Here is a 19,402-nt window from a genome sequence, read left to right as displayed (position 1 = left end):
AAAACAGGAAAGTAGATTATTATCTGAATGGTGGCCGATTAGGAAAGGGGGAGATGCAACGAGACCTGGGTGTCATGGTACACCAGTCATTAAAAGTAGGCATGCAGGTGCAGCAGGCAGTGAAGAAGGCGAATGGTATGTTAGCATTCATAGCAAAAGGATTTGAGTATAGGAGCACGGAGGTTCTACTGCAGTTGTACAGGGTCTTGGTGAGACCACACCTGGAGTATTGCGTACAGTTTTGGTCTCCTAATCTGAGGAAAGACATTCTTGCCATAGAGGGAGTACAGAGAAGGTTCACCAGACTGATTCCTGGGATGTCAGGACTTTCATATAAAGAAAGATTGGATAGACTCGGTTTGTACTCGCTAGAATTTAGAAGATTGAGGGGGGATCTTATAGAAACTTACAAAATTCTTAAGGGGTTGGACAGGCTAGATGCAGGAAGATTGTTCCCGATGTTGGGGAAGTCCAGAACAAGGGGTCACAGTTTAAGGATAAGGGGGAAATCTTTTAGGACCGAGATGAGGAAAACTTTTTTCACACAGAGAGTGGTGAATCTCTGGAATTCTCTGCTGCAGAAGGTAGTTGAGGCCAGTTCATTGGCTATATTTAAGAGGGAGTTAGATGTGGCCCTTGTGGCTAAAGGGATCAGGGGGTATGGAGAGAAGGCAGGTACAGGATACTGAGTTGGATGATCAGCCATGATCATATTGAATGGCGGTGCAGGCTTTCTATGTTTCTATGTTAAGGATTAAAAAGGATAAATGAAACTGCTTGGTTGCCGGCAGCATTAATTAAAATACAAGTTGGGACACACACAGCCACATGACATTTCTCAGTTATTACCAATGGGCACTAACCATTATCCTCAGCTTTCAATGGAGCAACTCAATAAACCATTTTGTGCCTTCAGCTAATAAGATCAGAGTTAACAAAATTGCATCTAAAAATACCCAAGAACCTTTTAAATATATTGTTTATTAATCATAATTTCTACATATTAAGCATAATTGATCTGGAAAAGTAAGGGGAAAACAGGAGTTTAAGAAAATAATACAAATACACACCCTTTCCATCAAGAATACCTCAATACAAAAAAAACTTCAGTAAACATTTATTCCCCATAATTAGAGCATTAAAATTACCTGAACCCCCTCAAAAATTGATCCTTGATCTTTGTTGTTAAATGTTGATAAGTGTTTCTGAATTTCCACCTTTGCCTTTGAAGGATGCAGACCTGAGACAAAGAGAAAATGGAACAATAAACCTATGCAGTACAATTCAATAATTTTATTTATGATATTGAACTCCCTTGTTTGAATGCAGAAAAATGCTTCATTAGAAGTGTTATGCCTCTCTCTTCAGAACCATTTTATTCTTTGCACTCACTTTAACTTTTACTGAATAAAAGCAAGAGGCATCGAAGCATCCTCTTCATCCAACCGTACACAAGACACTATACTCACATTTCATTTCTCACGGTCTTTCCACTTTTAACTGTGTACGGCATAGCGGCGCAGTGGTAGAGTTGCTGCCTTATAGTGCCAGAGACCCGGGTTTGAGCCTGACTACGGGTGCCGTCGGTACGGTGTTTACACATTCTCCCTTGACCGCTTGGGTTTTCTCGGGGTGAGTTTCCTCCCACACTCCAAAGATGTTCAGGTTTGTAGGTTAATCGGCTTCTGTAAATTATAAATAGTCCCTAGTGTGTAGGATAGTGCTAGTGTACGGGGTGATTACATGGTGAGCCAAAGGGTCTGTTTACATGCTGTATCTCGAACATCTAAATTGGTAAGTCAAAGAGATGTTTAGCAAAAGGAAAGTCAATGTCAAATTGACCCCCAAATTCCTTTTGGTGATTTGGAGATGTACTGAAGAAAGATGTCAGAACGTGAAACTGAAATTGAGCAGCCACCTCTTGGTGAACAGCGAGTAGGCAGCAGGTCATTAGTTACTGATCTCATTAGACCCAGGTCAGAGTTAATTTACAGCAGAATGTCATTTAGAAGTTAATGGTTATGTGCTCGCAACAGAGCTATCTAATCAGACTAGCTAATAGACTGAGTGCACAGAATAAAGTGGAAGTATGATCTGAAGGGAAGCACCAATTACTATGTATGGCTGCAAATCCAAGAAGCCCCAAAGACTAGCCACTGGAAAGGTGACAATGTGGTTTTGCTCATTAAATCCAAGCTCCTCAGTGTGCACTTCAGTGGAAAGCTTCTAGATGTGCAAACTTGCATTACTTCCTGTCAAGAGCTTGGATGGCAAGGTCTGGTTGATGATACAGCCAGGACATTATACTAAGGTGATGGAGAACTCGTCAAGCACTTGTCCTCCTCCCAACTCTTTTTTTCCCCACAGATGAAACAAGGATGAAACAAGATGAAACTGGTATTTCTCTCAATTTATCACAGCTCCCGATGAAGTCTGATCACTTCTAACACCTCTTTCACACCCATTTTTGTTTGTGGCATGGTCTTCCTTTGCCTTCTGCCTGCATTCTCAAGATCATAAAGACACATCTCGATTACCCTGCACAGTTTTGGTCCACTTGTTTCAGAACGTCTATACTTGTATTGGACGCAATACAAAAGAGATCCACTAGGCTAGTTCCAGGTGAGAGGGTTGTCCTATTACAAGCAGTTTAAGAAGTTGAATGAGGGGTGATCTTAATGCAACTTTTAAGATACTAAGAGTCCATGGCAAGCTAGATATTAAGAAGTTTCAATCACCACAATTCTTGAATGAGGAGACATAGATGCAAGATATGACAGTCTTTTAAAACTCTGGAATTCTCTACGCTGGAATGTTGTGGAGGCTTGGCTTCAAAAAGGACACATTTTTGAAGATGAGAGAATTGAAGGTATGGGGGACCAGGACAGAAGAGTTGAGCCCGACTAAAGCAGATTGGCCATGATCACAGTCAATGGCAGGATAGCCTTGAGGGGCCAGGTGGCTGAACTCTTGGTCTCATTGTCTTTTTTTTGTATTCTGGAAGGACCCGATTTACCAGAAAACAAATTAGATTTTTTTTTTTTTACAAACCAATTGACAAATTGCTACTTTCATGCCTATGTGCTCACAACTCCATTTTAACATTCATTCACAGATGTGGACATGGTTGACATAGGTGACAATTACTGACCATCCCTGTCCTCTAAAATGGCTTAACAAGTTACTAGGCCAAGGGGCAGTTAAAGCTCAGGTTCAAGTTCAAGTGAGTTTATTGTCATGTGTCCCTGTATAGGACAATGAAATTCTTGCTTTGCACTAGCTCAGCCACATCGGTAGGTATAGAACAGTGTATACTCCACACCAGGTAAAGATGATGTATTCAGCTGGGTATTCATAACAATCCAAGAGTTTCATGGTCACAATGACAACATTTTTGTTTATGAAATGATCATATTTGTATGAAATTAAAGTTGTGTGGGAGCCAGGAGGAGGGGGGTTGACAGTGCTGAGCTGGGGGCACTACATCCTGTACACAATGCCACCAAAGCCACATTTTCACCATTGCAAATGCTACAGATCAGGATACCCATAAACACACAAGCACTCAACAGAAGGAACCAATGATCTCCCCGAGGGAAACAGAGAAAATCAGAATGATAATAGAGGTCAAAGCAAAGAACTGCAGATGCTAATTTTTACTAAGATAAACACAAAGTGCTGGAGTAACTCAGTGGGTCAAGCAGTATCCAGATGAGTTACTCCAGCACTTTATATCTACCTTTGATAACAGAAGACTTTTTATTTGGAAAAAAAAGACGCTACCTTCTATCTTTTCACATAATTTGTGGAGAGAATTCAAAGGGCATCCCTCGCAGAGCTGAGCTTGGATCTTCATGTTTTGGTGCACAGCAGCCGCAGTGAATGCTTGCTTCAACGTCAACATTATTTCATCGACCTGTTTGGAAAGAGAAGCAGCAAAGGGTTACAGCGGGAAGTGGAACTGCTCTGCGGGAGTCCGATAAGGAGATGTCAACTAGCAAAAGGTTCTGGAACCTCTTGTGTATACAAGTTATTTCTTCTGAATAGCTCTTGGATGCGGCAGTGTGTTCTCAACAGACCTCAACAGACAACGTATAACCCCAACATCTGCCTCCCTCCATTGTCACATACCACTAAATGTAAGAAAACAAATTACTTTACCTCAATACTCATAAGCCTGCAGAATTAAGAAACACAAGGGTGATTTGTTCTCCCCTATCAAGACCCAAAAGCTGTTGTCAGAGGGAAAAAGTAGGTGCACATAGGGTGGAGTGGCCCATAGCCATTTAAAATGTGGTGGAGGTGAACAAAATCCCCAAATACTGGGAAATGTACCTGCCTTTCCATGGTGTTGTATCAGAGGCCCACACTGGGCATCAGGGTCCCACCCTGCATACTTAAGATTCCAAGGAGGGTATGGTATTTAGACACAAGCAGACATCACATTCCCACCACTAAGATCCTCCAGCGTCAAACTCCAAATTCAAGCCCACATTTTTGTTTACCGACACAGCAGTCATTGCATATCACAACACACTTAGTTAATATAAGAAGACACACGATTAATGCATTTGTGTTCAAGAAGGAACTGCAGATGCAAGGGTTTCGGCCCGAAATGTTGCCTATCTCCTTCGCTCCATAGATGCTGCTGCACCCTCTGAGTTTCTCCAGCATTTTTGTGTACACACGATTAATGCAAGTATTTATTTTTCCTTTTGAATTCAATGCTCCTTTCTAATACTCCTCCCAAACCTCCATTATCACAGGCAATGCAAAACAGTCGCAGGAAGATGAGAAATCGGTGAATCAGAGTTGCAGTCGGCCAAATAGAACCTCAAGCCAAATCTACCATTTAATTGAATCTCATCTGACCTGACCTTTGTTTTCACCGTCATTGCCCAATCCACACAACTCTTCATTTTCACCTGCATAGTTCCAACATCACCCGGCTTGAGGATACTATAATGACTCGATAGTCACAGCCCTCCAAGTATTCAAAGCACAGAATCATACAACAGTACAGCGTAGACAGCAGCTTTTCACTGACTATGCCCGCACCTACCATCTCTAATAGTAATCCATTTATACTCACTATTTGACCTTTCCCCAAAACATTTATGAGCTTGCATGGAACAGAAGCTTAAGATTCTTGGCAAAGTGGGCGTGGACAGGGTGTTATCTCTTGGGAGATCATTCAGAAGTGGGGGGAAATCAAAATTGAAAAGGAGTTAAAAACAAACTGCTAGAGGAACTCAGCGGGACAAACAGCAGCTGAGAAGGAAAAGGACTAGTCAACATTTCGAGTCAAGACCATGCATCGAGACAGAAAGGGAGTTGGTCGTTTATGATACAGATCAATTAGTTTTTTTTCTCTTCGCTGTTTGAGTCTGGAAATTTCTTCTCCAAAGTGCGGTGAAAACCAACTTCCCACATATTTTAAAGTCAGAGGTAGATAACCAAATGAGAGAGAGTTTACCGGGGTAGGCGGGAACAGCAGTGCTCCAATGAACCCAAAGCAAAGCTCTGCCTTCAGGTTTCTTGAGGTTGATCACAACTCACCTGCTGACCATACAATTTCTGGTGGACTGCATTGTGACCCGTTACAAAAAGACCAGGGGAGAAGAGGGAAGGAATGCTGAGTGATAGGAAATAGTTGAGAGAAGAATGCCAACAAAGATTGGTTATAAAGCTGTGGGGAGCTGCACATCTGGGGAGCTATAACAGATGCATCTCAGAACAAAGTAACACTGATGTTAATATCTGAAACCTTGAGTCTGTTCCAATGCAGTTTGAAGAAAATATTAAATTAATGCTTCAAATATGCCTCTGCTGCTTCTTGTTCTTTTAATAAGCAACAACTTATAACAGTTCCTGATATTGCAAATGTTGTTACATTACATGGAAAGAAACAGTTCATCAACTAAACACTTTATTACAGAAGCAACATGACAGTACTCTGAGGGTTGATAGTGGGGTTTCAGATAGTGCCAAGTGGGAGCTGGAAAGAGCAGGTCACAAAGAAAATAATGTGAATGCAGAGGCAGCCAAGGTCACATAATGAAAATGCCAACACCACGTAGCAACAGGTTTTCACGGAAATCTGATGTGTGGAACTGTGCAGGTGGATACTCCTTAATCTTTTCCCATTCTAGAAGTACCAAGAGGCTCAATATTATTTCATTGTAAATTCTGAGCTTGGATCTCATAACAGAAGACACCAGTGGATGATGGGTGCTGCACAAAAAAAACCAACTTAATACAATTGGAGAGATTTCTACCAGAAATAAAATACCTTTTGAGAGTAAGTGATGTTGAGTCATGAATAACTCCTGCACAGCTGGGAGGAACAAGAGACTTTGAACTGTGACAAGTGACATGGTTCCTAAAGCATTCCATCACTGGGATTTCCTCACTTTGCAAAGTAGGTAATGTTATTATGGATCATCAGCAACTCCAGTATCATAGTGTCATGCAAGAACTAACTGGACCTTGGCCTCTTTCCCTCTACCAAGTCCCACCTTCCTATGACAGCTGCTTCAACAAACAAAAGCATTACCTCATTCCACAGAGGCCCAAGTGCCAATGTCTCATTCACCCAGCACTAACCTCCCATCTAATAAATATCATCTCATAGCACAGTACAAAATAGCCATAAAATTGGTGAATCATAATCTTTAAATCTTTCTTGGTGTCCCAAAGTACAGCGCACGTCACTCTTTATGGTCTGGAAGGTGCACAATACCAAATTACCAGAACAAACGTGACTGGTCTACTCTTGACACTGACTAGCGTTAACATGAGCAACATATCAATTAAATTATATTTCAAGGATTTTCATTTGATTTTAGGAGCTTTATTATGGATTTTAAAGTTTGGTTTAATATCCACCTTGCATTAATATTTTAATTCTAAAACTAAAATTATATGCAACATTATCAAATGTTGCCAGTGGACAAAAACAAAGGAAGGAGAGGGGCTCAACACTGTCTCCGATCCATCTGCTCCAGTGTTGCTGCCTGGCCCGCTGAGTTACTCCAGCATATTGTGTCTTTTTTTTGGTGCAAAACCAGCATCTGCAGTTCTTTGTATCTACATCAGGCACGGTCTTGCTGGGTACTGAGGCAAAGATTCCTTTACCAGCACCTATTTGGTGCCAATCACTTCTCCGTTTATTTGTAGAGTGAATCCGGCCCAATACAATTTGAATTAAAATGTCATTATCATTAGGATCTTTCAGCCCAGAATAAAACCAAAAACACACAAAATCTTAAAACTGGAATGCCACTCACTAATGAGATTCATTAGCAGATTTCATCCTGTCTTCAAAAGTCTAGTCAAACCCCGTATTTTTTAACTTTACGTTAAGAGCTGGGCATATACTCACCAAGGCCTCATTAGTACACTGGAACACGTAACAGACAAAATGGCAGCTTCCACTGTCTGGATTCTCCCTGCAGATGAATCCAAAGTGGTCCACATACTTAATTCCCTATTATAGAATGAGGGGAAAAAAATTGTTGATAGTACATAAAATTATTTTGTAAGACTTCATTTAAAATTGATCTGTTCAGTATTTTGCAGCAATCATAACAGATTATGGAACATAAAACAAAGTATAGAAATAGTGAGGATATTGGGAGAAAGGATAATTAAGTTGAATTGGGATCCTCACAAGGGAAAATAAAGTTACCAGTGACGATCTAAATAGCCTATTTCAGTTGTACATTATTTCATGACCAGCTTAAGTATTCTGAAACAGGCTTGTCACAACTGTATTTGTTACGTTATCATGCAAACAATTTTGACAACTGTTTCAGAATTAATGATAAAATAAAACTTTTTCAAATAAAGTAATTCCTGTAAAATGATGCAAGGCATATTCAGATTAGTCTTAGTTTTAGAGATACAGCTCGGAAACAGGCCCTTCGACTCACTGAGTCCGCACCGACCAGCGATCCTCGCACATTAACACTATCCTACACTAGGGACATTAAAAATATATATATATACCAAGCCAATTAAACTACAAATCTGTATGTCTTTGGAGTGTGGGAGGAAACCAAAGATCTCGGAGAAAATCCACGCAGGTCACGGGGAGAATGTACAAACTCCGTACAGACAGCACCCGTAGTCAGGAACGAACCCGGGTCTCCGGTACTGCAAGGCAGCAACTCTGCCGCTACCGTGACGCCACTACTAACTGATCTACTGACAGATCTTGTCAGATCTACTGACAATTTTTTTTTTTAATTGCATGGTCTATGAATGCAACTGCAAGCAGTTAGATTCAGCAGATAGTACCATTGAATATCTTGTCACAGTAGGTACAGAACACACTGCACCCCAGATGGCCTTGAAAATGCCATCACTCCCCTGCTCATAGTTGCTGGTTGAGGCAGCACCCCCAGTACAAGAGCTACAGGTCCAGCCGCTCTGGGCTGCAGTCAGGGAAGTAGCAGTAATGAAAATGCAAGTTTTCAACTGTCTTCTGCCTTGTCCTTGACAGTGAGACATAGTGTCTACCACAGCACACTGACTATCACAGCTATCAGAATTGACAAAGCAGGTCAACTGATACCAAAATAACTAAAGATAGACACAAAAAGCTGGAGTAATTCAGTGGGACAGACAGCATCTCTGGAGGGAAGGAGTGGGTGATGTTTCAGGTTAAGAATGTGGGAGGAAAGAGGTCTCGACCCGAAACGTCAGTCTGAAGAAGGGTCCTGAAGAACCTTTCTACACCAAAATATCCAAATCAGGTACTCATCCTTGCCACTTGCCCACTAATGCCTACAATTCATTTTGCTTTAGTTCAGAAGTTTAGTTTAGAGAGATACAGCATGAAAATAAGATCTTTGGCCGACCAAGTCCATGCCGACTACTGCACTATGTTCACACCAGTCTATGTTATCCCACTTTCTCATCCTTTCCCTACACATTAGGGACAATTTACAGAGACCAGTTAACCTACAAACTGCAGGTGTTTGGGATGCGAGAGGAAGCCAGTGCATTCAATGGAAACCCATGTGATAATAGAGAGAAAGTACAAACTCCACACAGACAGCACCCAAGGTTAGTTTTGAGTCAGAGTCTCTGGTGCTGTGAGGCAGCAGCTCAACTACGTGCATCACTTTGCTGCCCAAGACCACATAGGACACCTTCCTACCAACAAGCAGATGAACCACATCTTTTCCATGAGGTAACGACCCGAAGTACAAACTCTGTCTCCAACTGTACCCCACTTGCAATTTGCAACATTAACTAATAAACCAGATTGGCTTCACTGCCTGTACTTTTACCTCCAAATACAACATTTTACTAAAGGTTCAGACCTAGGTAGCGAGATTGAGTCATCTGGAAGTGACAGATAGAAATGTGAGCATATTGGAGACCAACCTGAGAACAGAAAGAGATCTCCTTGAAGCTTTTCTCAATTGTTACTTTCTTTGTGTCAGGACTTATGAGGTAAACTTCCGACTGGGCAATCTAAAAAACAAAACATATTTTGGTTGAAAATAAGGAAAGGAAAGCATTCAAATCACAAGTGGACCAATAATGGTAGGAATGCACAACATGGAATCTTCCACCGTTCTTGATCTGGGCACCATTCTGGGCACCATACTCACAGCTCGGGCAAATGATATTGCATGACAATTTGCACTGTGATTTGCCAGCATGACTATTTGCATTGTTCAAGTCATAGGCTATCCGCACAAAGGAAGAGCGGAGGTTAAACACCAAGCTACGAAAGGATCATTCATCCAAATAACTTCAGTTTCATCTCATTTACTTAGATAGGAAAAAACTCCCATAAAATGCTGGAGTAAATCAGCAGGTCCAACAGCATATCTGGAGGGCATGGATAAGTGCCGTTTCTGGTCAGGACCCTTCTTTAGATGGGCCCCAGTCTGAAACACCACCTCTCTACATCTTTCAGAGAATCTGCTTGACCTGCTGAGTTATTCCAGCATTTCGTGATTTATTTTGTTAGACCGATGGTCTTCAACAGGTGGTCATTTTTAATTATTCCATTCAATTGTCCAAGGGTTTTGAGGGTTGTGTGGAGGCTTTAAAGCTGTATCTTTAAAGCCCAGATCAAGAGGTCAGTAAGCAGCTGCCTTGAATTTGCTATCTTTAGGGTGATCTTGAAGAGAGAGAGATTTGGTCAAATGATAGAGGAACTGAGAAATGTCTGTTTTTCTAAAATGCTTAATTTATTTATTTAGAATGAGATAATATATGGAAGTTTAGGACATTTTTTCTATTCTTAAAGCAGACAAAATATCCTAAACTTCCATGTGATCTGATTCCAAATAAATAAATGAAGCATTTCATAAAAAAGGGTAATTTCTCAGTTGCTCCAAATGGACTGTGCAGACTGGGTTATCATTGCTTTCATTATGACTTCATTTATTGCCTTCCTCAATGTACAATAAATGACCTATCATTGTTAATGTACAATACTTCATCTTTAACCCTCCTTTATTCTGCTCTGGGGAAGAAATTAAAACACAATGTTCATTCTTTTTTTTCGCTGATGGGTTCAACAAATGTTTACAATACATCTCCCATATCTAAAGGAAAATAAAGAAATTCGGTGACTAATGCTGAAAATCAGAATTCAAAACAATGTTTTGTAAATGCTTTAGTTAACAAAAGGAATTTCCCAGTTGCTTGCAGCAGATTGTTTGTGTACTGAATGTGATCTTCAATTCACAGTGCAGGAAGGAACTGCAGATGCTGGTTTAAACCGAAGATAGACACAAAATGCTGGAGTAACTCAGTGGGACAGGAATGCTGCCTGTGCCACTGACGTCATCGGCTGCCTCGCCAGCAGTCTGTCCGTCATTTCACCCTTTTGTTATTTTTTAGTGTGTCGATAGAATGTTTTAAAAGATTTCTTAGTCTTTGTTATGTGGGGGGTGGGGGAGGGGAAGATGGGAAACAGTTTCCCAGTCACTTCCTGGTCGGAGATGCGTCTTTTCTCGAGTCATATCTTCGCCCCCCCATCGCGGCCTACCATCTGGATTGGTGGGGCCTTTCCTGCCGGAGACCGGTCAGCGCTTCAGCAGTGGCGTGGCACTGGATTCCATCGCGGAGCGGGACGATGCCTTACCGGGGATCGCCGTGTGGAGCTCCGGAGTGTTGGGCCTGCTGATTTACACCATGGAGCTGTGGTTTGCGGGGCTTCCAGCCCCAGGCGGCGCTGACTATAACATCGTGGAGTCCTGGGATCTTTTGCAGAGGATCGCCAGTGTTGAATCTCCATCCAGCTCGGCCTGTGGACTTCGGAAGCCGCGGTCTCCGGTAAGAAGTGGCCAACTCGGAAACTCCAACCCGCTGAGAGTATTCTTCCGTTCCGACGCCGGAGCTCCGATCATAAGCCCTCCCTTCACCACCTCCAGTTTAAATTCCATTTGGAATATTTTGGACGACCAAGAAACCAAGAACCAAGAAACCATCCCGGCGAGAGGGCTTGAACATCGGGCCGCCGCAGCGGCGACTGCGGAGGGCTCAAAGGCCCCGATCACGGGTGAACAAAGAGGAAGATGACTGAACTTTATTGCCTCCCCTCAGTGGGAAACATTGATTCCAGTGTGGGGGATATTTATGTTAAATCCTATTGCATATTGTGTTCTTTTATTTGTATGGCTGTGTGGTAACTCAAATCTCACTGTATCAATTGGTGCATGTGGCAATAAATGTAACTTGAACTTGAATCCACCATTTTGTGTCTATCTTCAATTCAGTGATGGGGTTAAATTCACATATAAATGCTGTGACTACCAACCCTTGCATAACACTGACCACATACATCCACACCTATAGGGGCGGAGGGATGAAAATTACAGAGGGGATAAGAAAATGAACAACATTCCTATATTTTTGAGGATGTAGGCCACTGTAAATAGAACCGAATGGATGCAAAGCACTGGTGACATGCGAGGGTCAAAGCGACCACAACAAGCGATGAGAACAAGATCTGCAAGATCAAACATGATAGAAAAACAACTGGCAAATCAGCTGTGCTTGGCTAACATACTATATGCCGCATTTCACAATTATTATAGTCTGATCTGAGTGAATGCACCAATTTTGAATTTGGCAGCGGTTCAAGTAGATCTCAGTGTGAAAGTATTGTTTTAATTATCAGTAAACGTTTGGAATGCAGAATGCATTCATTGCCAACAAATCTTGTCTAAATAATATGGCGGAAGACAATCATCTGTAATATTTTTGCTTTTCAGCGTTAACCAAGGGTGCTGTAACCTTGCCTCACGAGCAGAGCAATCTTTGCTGGTAGCTCCTCTTATGGTCACCACGAGGACTTGATAGCAGGGTCACGATGTGTTAAGACATCAGGGAGGGTCTTACATTACTCAAACTGCTATGTTACTAAACACACCTGATGTTCACACAAGGCAATAACAAAGAGACGGATATTCATCGATAAGTCCCAAACAAGACATAAAGATGGGAAAGATAGACACAAAGTGCTGGAGTAACTCAGCGGTTCAGGCAACATCTCTGGAGAAAAGCGATGGGTGACATTTAGCATTGGGACCCTTCTTCAGACTGAAAGTAGAGGGGAGGGAACTGGAGTGATGAAAAGGCCAGAACAAAGAAGGGCTGGCAACAGATGACCAAGGAATGGTGGAGCCCATAATGTCCGATTGTTGGCTAGGGATAAGGTGTTAACAAAGGAACACAAGGATGTGAACAACGCAACTAGTGGGATGACTAGGGTAGTGGAATGGGGGGTGTTGAGAGAGAATGCAGGTGTTGCATGAAATCAGCGTTCATACCACTGGGGTGTAAGCTGCCCAAGCAAAATATGAGGTTCTATTCCTCCAATGTACATGTGGCCTCACTCTGACAGTGGAGGAGGCCCAGGACATTCAGTATAGGAATGGGAAGGGCAGTTTCCGGGAGATCGCGTAGGTCAAGGCAGACTGAGCGTAAGTGTTCAGCGAAGAGAGAACAGCGGATAGAGTAGATGAGGTTAGAGGAGGTCCAAGTGAACCTCTGCCTCACCTGAAAGGAGTGTCAGAGACCCTGGATAGAGACGAGGGAGGAGGTACAAGTATAGGTGTTGCATCTCCTGCAGGGGAAGGGGGTGGTTTGGGTATGAGGCGATGTGAACCAGGGAATTGTGAAGGGAATTGTCTCTGAGGGAAGCAGAAAGGGATGAAGATGGGAAGATGTGATTAGTGATGGAATCCCATTGTAGGTGGTGAAAGTGTCAGAGGATGATGTGTTGTTTTGTGATGGCTGGTGGCATGGTAGGTGGTGCCGAGGGGGGCTGCCCTTGCTGCAACTTGTGGGGGGAGGGGAGCAAGTCTTCTGGTTTTCTAAAGTGCAATAACTGTCAGATTGTCGATACATAAAGTAGTTCTCAATTGAGAACAAAAGGTTGACATCATGAATCATTGAACGAGCAGCAGGTTCAATGTAGGAGAAGGATATAATTCAGCAATTGTCTGCTGGTAATAGTTGTGGAGCCTCTGAAACTTCCCCAACTCAATTGCTCAGTTTCCTTCTACAGTTGCGGAGAATTAACCAAAATTAGTTTCTTATTTTCCATAAACTGCTTATATTCCAATTTCAAGCGTTCTATGGTAACATTGTGGATTCTGGACTCGCTGATCATGGCTCTCAGCTTGGTGGTCAGCTTGGATTTAATTTGTCATGCTGGCCACTCTTCAGGAAAAAAGCTAGGTGCTAAAAGGACCCAAGACTCCATCCAGCTGTGAAAGCATCTCGTACAGCCCTCCTTGATCTCCTAACACTTTGTTTTAATGCAATGCATAAAGAAGCTGGCAAGAAGTAACTCTCAATATCTAAAAAGGGAGAGCAGCAAAGATGCCACACACAACATGTATGACAGAGCATCGCAGAGGTCGATATTTGTCTGTAAATGCACAATTACTTCTATAAATCAGAAATAATTCATACCCAAGCATCACCATATTATGCTTGAGGAACAACTTGGTGCTCAAGCAACAAGTCTCCTCCTCCTTCTCCCACATTTCCTTATTTGCCAAAGATTCTTAGAAAAAGACTCCAGGCCAGAATACTTGCCTTTTGTTAACTTTTCTATACAATAAATTTGCAGTTGATCATGTTTGCTTTTTTTTTTTTTTAAACATTGCTTTCTAATCAGAATTTAAATCAATGTTTTTACTTGAAAACACAATTAATTTGTCCATGGATTAACTGAGAATCAGTTTTAAATATAATTTCCACATTTGAACAAATGCAAGTATTTAGAAATAATAGGCAATTTGGTTTGACTGCCATCCACAATAGATTTAATATTGAAACCATTATAATGGGATCAAAACACTTATTCTCAGATTGTTTGTATTATCATTGATGCAAACTGCACTGATAAATCCCAGAACTTTGGGAACTGTGAATTGTGAGCTTCAATGCGCCATCCATCTGCAACCACAGTTAAGTGTGAGCTAATCTCTCTGCTCAACATGTGGAGCGGCGTAGAAACCACTCCTTCTCCTGCAAGAGGTGATCTGGGTTGGAATGAACCAGCAAACTGAAGGAACAGGTAATGAACCAAAATCATAACATGGTGGCAGAGCTCCAGAATCAGGCAGGGTCCCAGGTGTGAGTGAAAACCAGGAATGCTGCAAGAGAATATTTGATTCATCCATTTATCGCACTTACAATGACCATTTAGTACCTGTAAATAAAGACAAGTTGATGCATACCCTTTGGGTATTCCTAATTTAAAGGATTGACTGAGGCATACAGGTACAGTAGAACTGCAAGAGATCAACCAGACATTACCGTGAACAGCATTGTCCTATTTGCCTTCATATTTGTTGGCTGCACAAAATTGGGCACACTAGCTGCATGTTTCATGGCATCAACTAAGCCACCACTCTCCGCTCCATCACAGTTCAAGGTGTTGCTCCCATCCAGCGATTTACATTTCTCCAGAGTACCCTGTGACGGGACAGCCAGAGGCTCATGTTGAACAGTCAGCCAAGAAGCAGATTTGTTTCTCTTCTGCGACAACGGTATCAATAGTTTGGAGCGTAACGACAATGAGATCTCTGCTGGTGGTCTCTCTGGCCCTTTCTCTGCGAGCGCTCCTTGTGCATCATCCTCGTTGTGTTCCCGGAGGTGGTTGAATTTGTCGATACATTCATCGATCAGTGCTGGAGGAGCTTTCTTGTGTGCCACTGTCACCTTCCCCACAAATAGGACTTCATACTTTTGAGCAAATGAGTCATCGTCATGCATGCGGATTTGGGCCCCTTCCTGAGAGACTGTCTTCCCAGCTTGACGGATTGTGTTGATAATCTCAGGGACCTGGTGGAAATAAGAGAGATTGATTTTTTATAAATCATCATTTCTAAACAGCCATTTATCAATTTATCACACAGTTGGTCCAGATCAACTAATGATGTAAGATTGGAAACACAAACACACTGGTATTAAACATTATTTCCACATCAATCTCTTCTAAAATTTTCCTTCACTTTCACTATTTCAGTTTGCCGAATCCAATTATCCCCTTTTTATTGTGGAGTTCTTTCACAATTTCAACTTTCACCAGAATTAGCTCAGAAGTTGCAGGTTGTTGCTTGACTATTGACCCATAAATATACCAGTTGATCAAACTCACCACTTTCATGCACAAGGCATAGAACAGTACAGCACAAGAATAGGCGGTCAGCCACGATGTCTGTGCCCACCATGCTACCAATTTCAACTAATCCCCATCTGCCTGCACATGGTCTAGATCCCTCCATCCCATGTCTGTACTAAATTTGATTTCACTTACTGTGAAATTTTAAGCCCATTCATTTTATTCAGATAAAATTCGCTGCTTTCAGTGAATAGCTTCCAATTACACCAGTTTTTCAGTAAACTTCACTTTATAATCAAAATGCTATTGGTAATGGCACTGTCCCTGATCCAGTGAGGTTCATTGTTAGCCCTTCCTATTTCTACCAGACATTTTGGCCTGTGGATCTCTTCCAATTTTCCATCTGCCCTTTCCTTGACTACTTATCCTTTCCATTTCTCATTTGATTTTTATCAGTGTAATCATGTTGTGGCCTGGGATTCAAATTCAACATGGATTTGCTGCATTATTTAACATGCCTATCAGCATTCATGGTGCCTGAACATAATGATTGTTCTTCATTACAAAATAAGCCATAAGTGGTTGATGTGACAGTCTCCTGCCCCAAGCAGACTCCACCCACCCCACCGGCCCCAGGATTAACTCGCAAATCTATTGCTTTTTTTAGAAATGTTATTTACACATTCTTGTATTCTAGTCCAGCCGCATAAAGGGCCTGTCCCACTTTCACGACCTAATTCACGACCTTTTTTACTCGTGGACATTTTTCATCAGGCTAGAAAAACGCCCCGACCCACTTGATGCCACGAGCACCTACGACTAGCATCACGACCTACCTACGACCTACCTACAACCTCCTACAACCTCGTGACGACCATGCTGCGAGTATGAGTCAAGGGCAAACTCGGCAGAGGTCGTGAATTAGGTCATGAAAGTGGGACAGGCCCTTAACTACTCTACTATAACAGAAAATTGCACCATAGGCACTGTAATCTTTGCCAGCAGATTTTGTAAACCTCTAGTTTCATATCATTCAGTTCTCTGATTATGTATCAAATTGTATACATTGTGTTCAGCTTGTAACCAGATAAAAACACAAATTATACGAAGATCAGGCTTATTAGCAATTAAAAAGACACAAAAGTGGTGCAGTAACTCAGCGGGTGACAGGCAGCATCCCTGGAGAACATGGATGGATTACATTTTGGGTCGGGACCTTTATTCAGACTGATTGTAGGGGGCTAGAGAAAGCTGGAGAGAGGAGAGGCAGGACAAAGTGTGGTAGGTGTTCTCCAGAGATGCTGCCAATCCTGCTGAGTTACTCCAGCACTTTGTGTTTTTTTCTTGTAAAGCAGCATCTACAGTTCCTTGTTTCTACATTTTGACATCCCCACTGTGAAATCTCAAGGTTCTCCTCCTCTCTCCGATGGGCACCTATCACCTGCCACGCTTTGTCCTGCACTTTCTCTCTTCCAGCTTTCTTTCCTCCCTTTACAATCTGAAGAAGAATCCCAACCCAAAACACTGCCAATCCACATTCTGCAGGGATGCTGCATGACTTGCCGAGTTACTCCAACGCTGTCTTATTTGTAAATCAGCATTTTATCTTTTATTATCAGCTCTCAAAGTTTCCATAGCTCTGCAGGCTTGGAAACCAATCTAATCATCTGAATTGCACAATGGTTTATTAGTTTGAGTATAACAGGTATCTCCTCAAGATCTATGACTCCTTCTGTTTACTTTTACAGTACCCTATATTCATTTGGAACACTTTGTCTTTATGCAGGACAACAGGCTGAGTAGCGGAGCATAAAGCCCCTGTCCCACTTAGGTGTCCTTGGCACGCTAATTACGCGACCTCGTAGTCGTGTTGAGCCGCGACGGTCCCCCGAAGGTCGCATGCGATTTCAAGCGCCTGCACAGCCATCTGGAGTGCGTGACGTCATTCTAAGATGGACGCAAAATGCTGGAGTAACTCAGCGGGACCGGCAGCATCTCTGGAGAGAAGCAATGGATGATGTTTCATGTCGAGACTCTTCTTCAGTCTGAAAGAAGGGTCTTGACCAGAAACATCACTCATTGCTTCTCTCAAGAGATGCTGCCGGTCCCACTCAGTTACTCCAGCATTTTGTGTCCATCTTTAATTTACTTGGCCCCACTCTGGGGGTAGAAGTGGGGGCGGATCCGGATCCGCAACGGCCGTGAGCCCCAGGCCGAGCTCGGCGATCGTTTGCCTGCTTCTGCTGCTGTTGGAGGTGAAACGTTGCGTCGTGCCAGGGTCTTGGGCCTGTCCCACTTTGGCCGTCAGTTACACGACAGGCCCTTGGCTCGCGAAGATTTTGTTCACCACAAAAATTTTGGAACCCCGCGCGCCATACGATGCACGTGCGCCAAGGACACGCAAGTGGGACAGGTCCTTAAGGGTAAAGATGCAGCAGATCTCCACGAGCAGTCATTCAGCATGCACATTCACATGAAAACACATACACAAGTTATTTAGAAGTACAGTACTGGACATTAGCGTAGCATAAGAGCTGCTGTCTTACACCGCCAGGCGCCAGGGATCTGGGTTCGATTCCGAGTACAGGTGTTGGCTGTACAGAATATGCACGTTCTCCCTGTGACCACATGGGTTTTCTCTGGGTGCTCTGGTTTTCTCCCATATTACAAAGATATGGAAGTCTGTAGATTAATTAACCTCTGTAAATTGAACAGGTGATTGTTGGTCAGCGTGGACTTGGTAGGTCGAAGGGCCAGTTTCCATGCTGTATCTACATTTAAACATTCCATGCTGTAACTACACTTAAACTAAACAAGATAAGACTTTCATTGGTCCATATCCCCTCATGGTTTCTTGTTCCATTCTTGCTTGACTGGTTGAGTTCTTCCAGCATATCGGTTGGAGTAGAAGCAAGTCTTCCTCAATCATGATGAACTGTTGATTAGACAAAATGAACAAAAAACGATGCTCGTCTCCTAAGCAAGTATTCTTCATTGAATGAAAGTGTATGAACTTTGAATTCTCCAATTTTCAGTAACAACCCACCCCTCATTTTTCTCCCTTCTATTTCGCTCGCTACCTACCACCCTCCCCCACATCCCCTCTCACCCTTCCCCTGGCTTCACATTCCACTCCCCTTCTCTCCTTATCTTTCATTCTGTCTTCTTTTCATCCCATCTTCATCTGTATCCACCTATTATTTGTAATGCTTTGTCCCACCCCCACCTCTTTTCTGGATTTCTCTTCCCCCCCCCCCCCCCCCCCCCCCCCCCAGTCTGTATAGCCAACATCCAGACCCAAAACGGCACTTCTCCCTGACCTCTGGAGAGGCTGCCTGACCCAGAGTTACACCAAGACTGTTTTATATGTAAACCAGTATCTGCAGTTCCTGGTTTCAGACTTTAAATATTTTGTTCATTCCTTAATATGATGGAAACTTTTATTTCTCTGGTTTTAAAAGCTATTGAATTAAAACATAGGGTTCTATGTTTAATATTAATAATTTAATATTAAATTAATATATTTATTAAATATTAGTTTAATTCTAATATTCACTAAATTGTGTGCAAGTGCATGAACTGAGTCAGAATGATGCAAGTTATTAGGATGACCGGAGGCTGATTTTCCAGTGGTAGATGCCAATATTGTGCCTCTTCATAGGGCAGCAAGGACAGGATGGAGGAACACCATTATCCCATACAAGCTCATCACCAAACTCACGGGAGTCAGCACTCATCTCCACGACTGGATCCTTGACTTCCTGCCCAATAGACCCCAATCAGCGA

At 42.5% G+C, this 19,402-nt stretch overlaps 1 protein-coding gene across 11 annotated transcripts in view; it reads right to left on the bottom strand.

Moving 5' to 3' along the window:
• Positions 1-19,402, bottom strand: part of tbc1d1 (TBC1 domain family member 1) — a 247,214-nt gene that overhangs the window by 135,834 nt on the left and 91,978 nt on the right. For all 11 annotated transcript variants that reach the window (XM_033026846.1, XM_033026822.1, XM_033026812.1 and 8 more), the window contains 5 exons: positions 14,809-15,336; positions 9,397-9,486; positions 7,385-7,489; positions 3,784-3,916; positions 1,149-1,240 (listed from right to left, as the gene is read on the bottom strand). In XM_033026846.1, coding sequence (XP_032882737.1) covers positions 1,149-1,240; positions 3,784-3,916; positions 7,385-7,489; positions 9,397-9,486; positions 14,809-15,336 — 948 coding nt within the window. The remainder of the gene's footprint in view (positions 1-1,148; positions 1,241-3,783; positions 3,917-7,384; positions 7,490-9,396; positions 9,487-14,808; positions 15,337-19,402) is intronic.

This window comes from Amblyraja radiata, chromosome 1 (assembly GCF_010909765.2).
Source record: "Amblyraja radiata isolate CabotCenter1 chromosome 1, sAmbRad1.1.pri, whole genome shotgun sequence".
In the NCBI taxonomy this organism is placed as follows: Eukaryota; Metazoa; Chordata; class Chondrichthyes; order Rajiformes; family Rajidae; genus Amblyraja; species Amblyraja radiata.
This window is presented reverse-complemented; position numbering and strand designations above follow the sequence as displayed.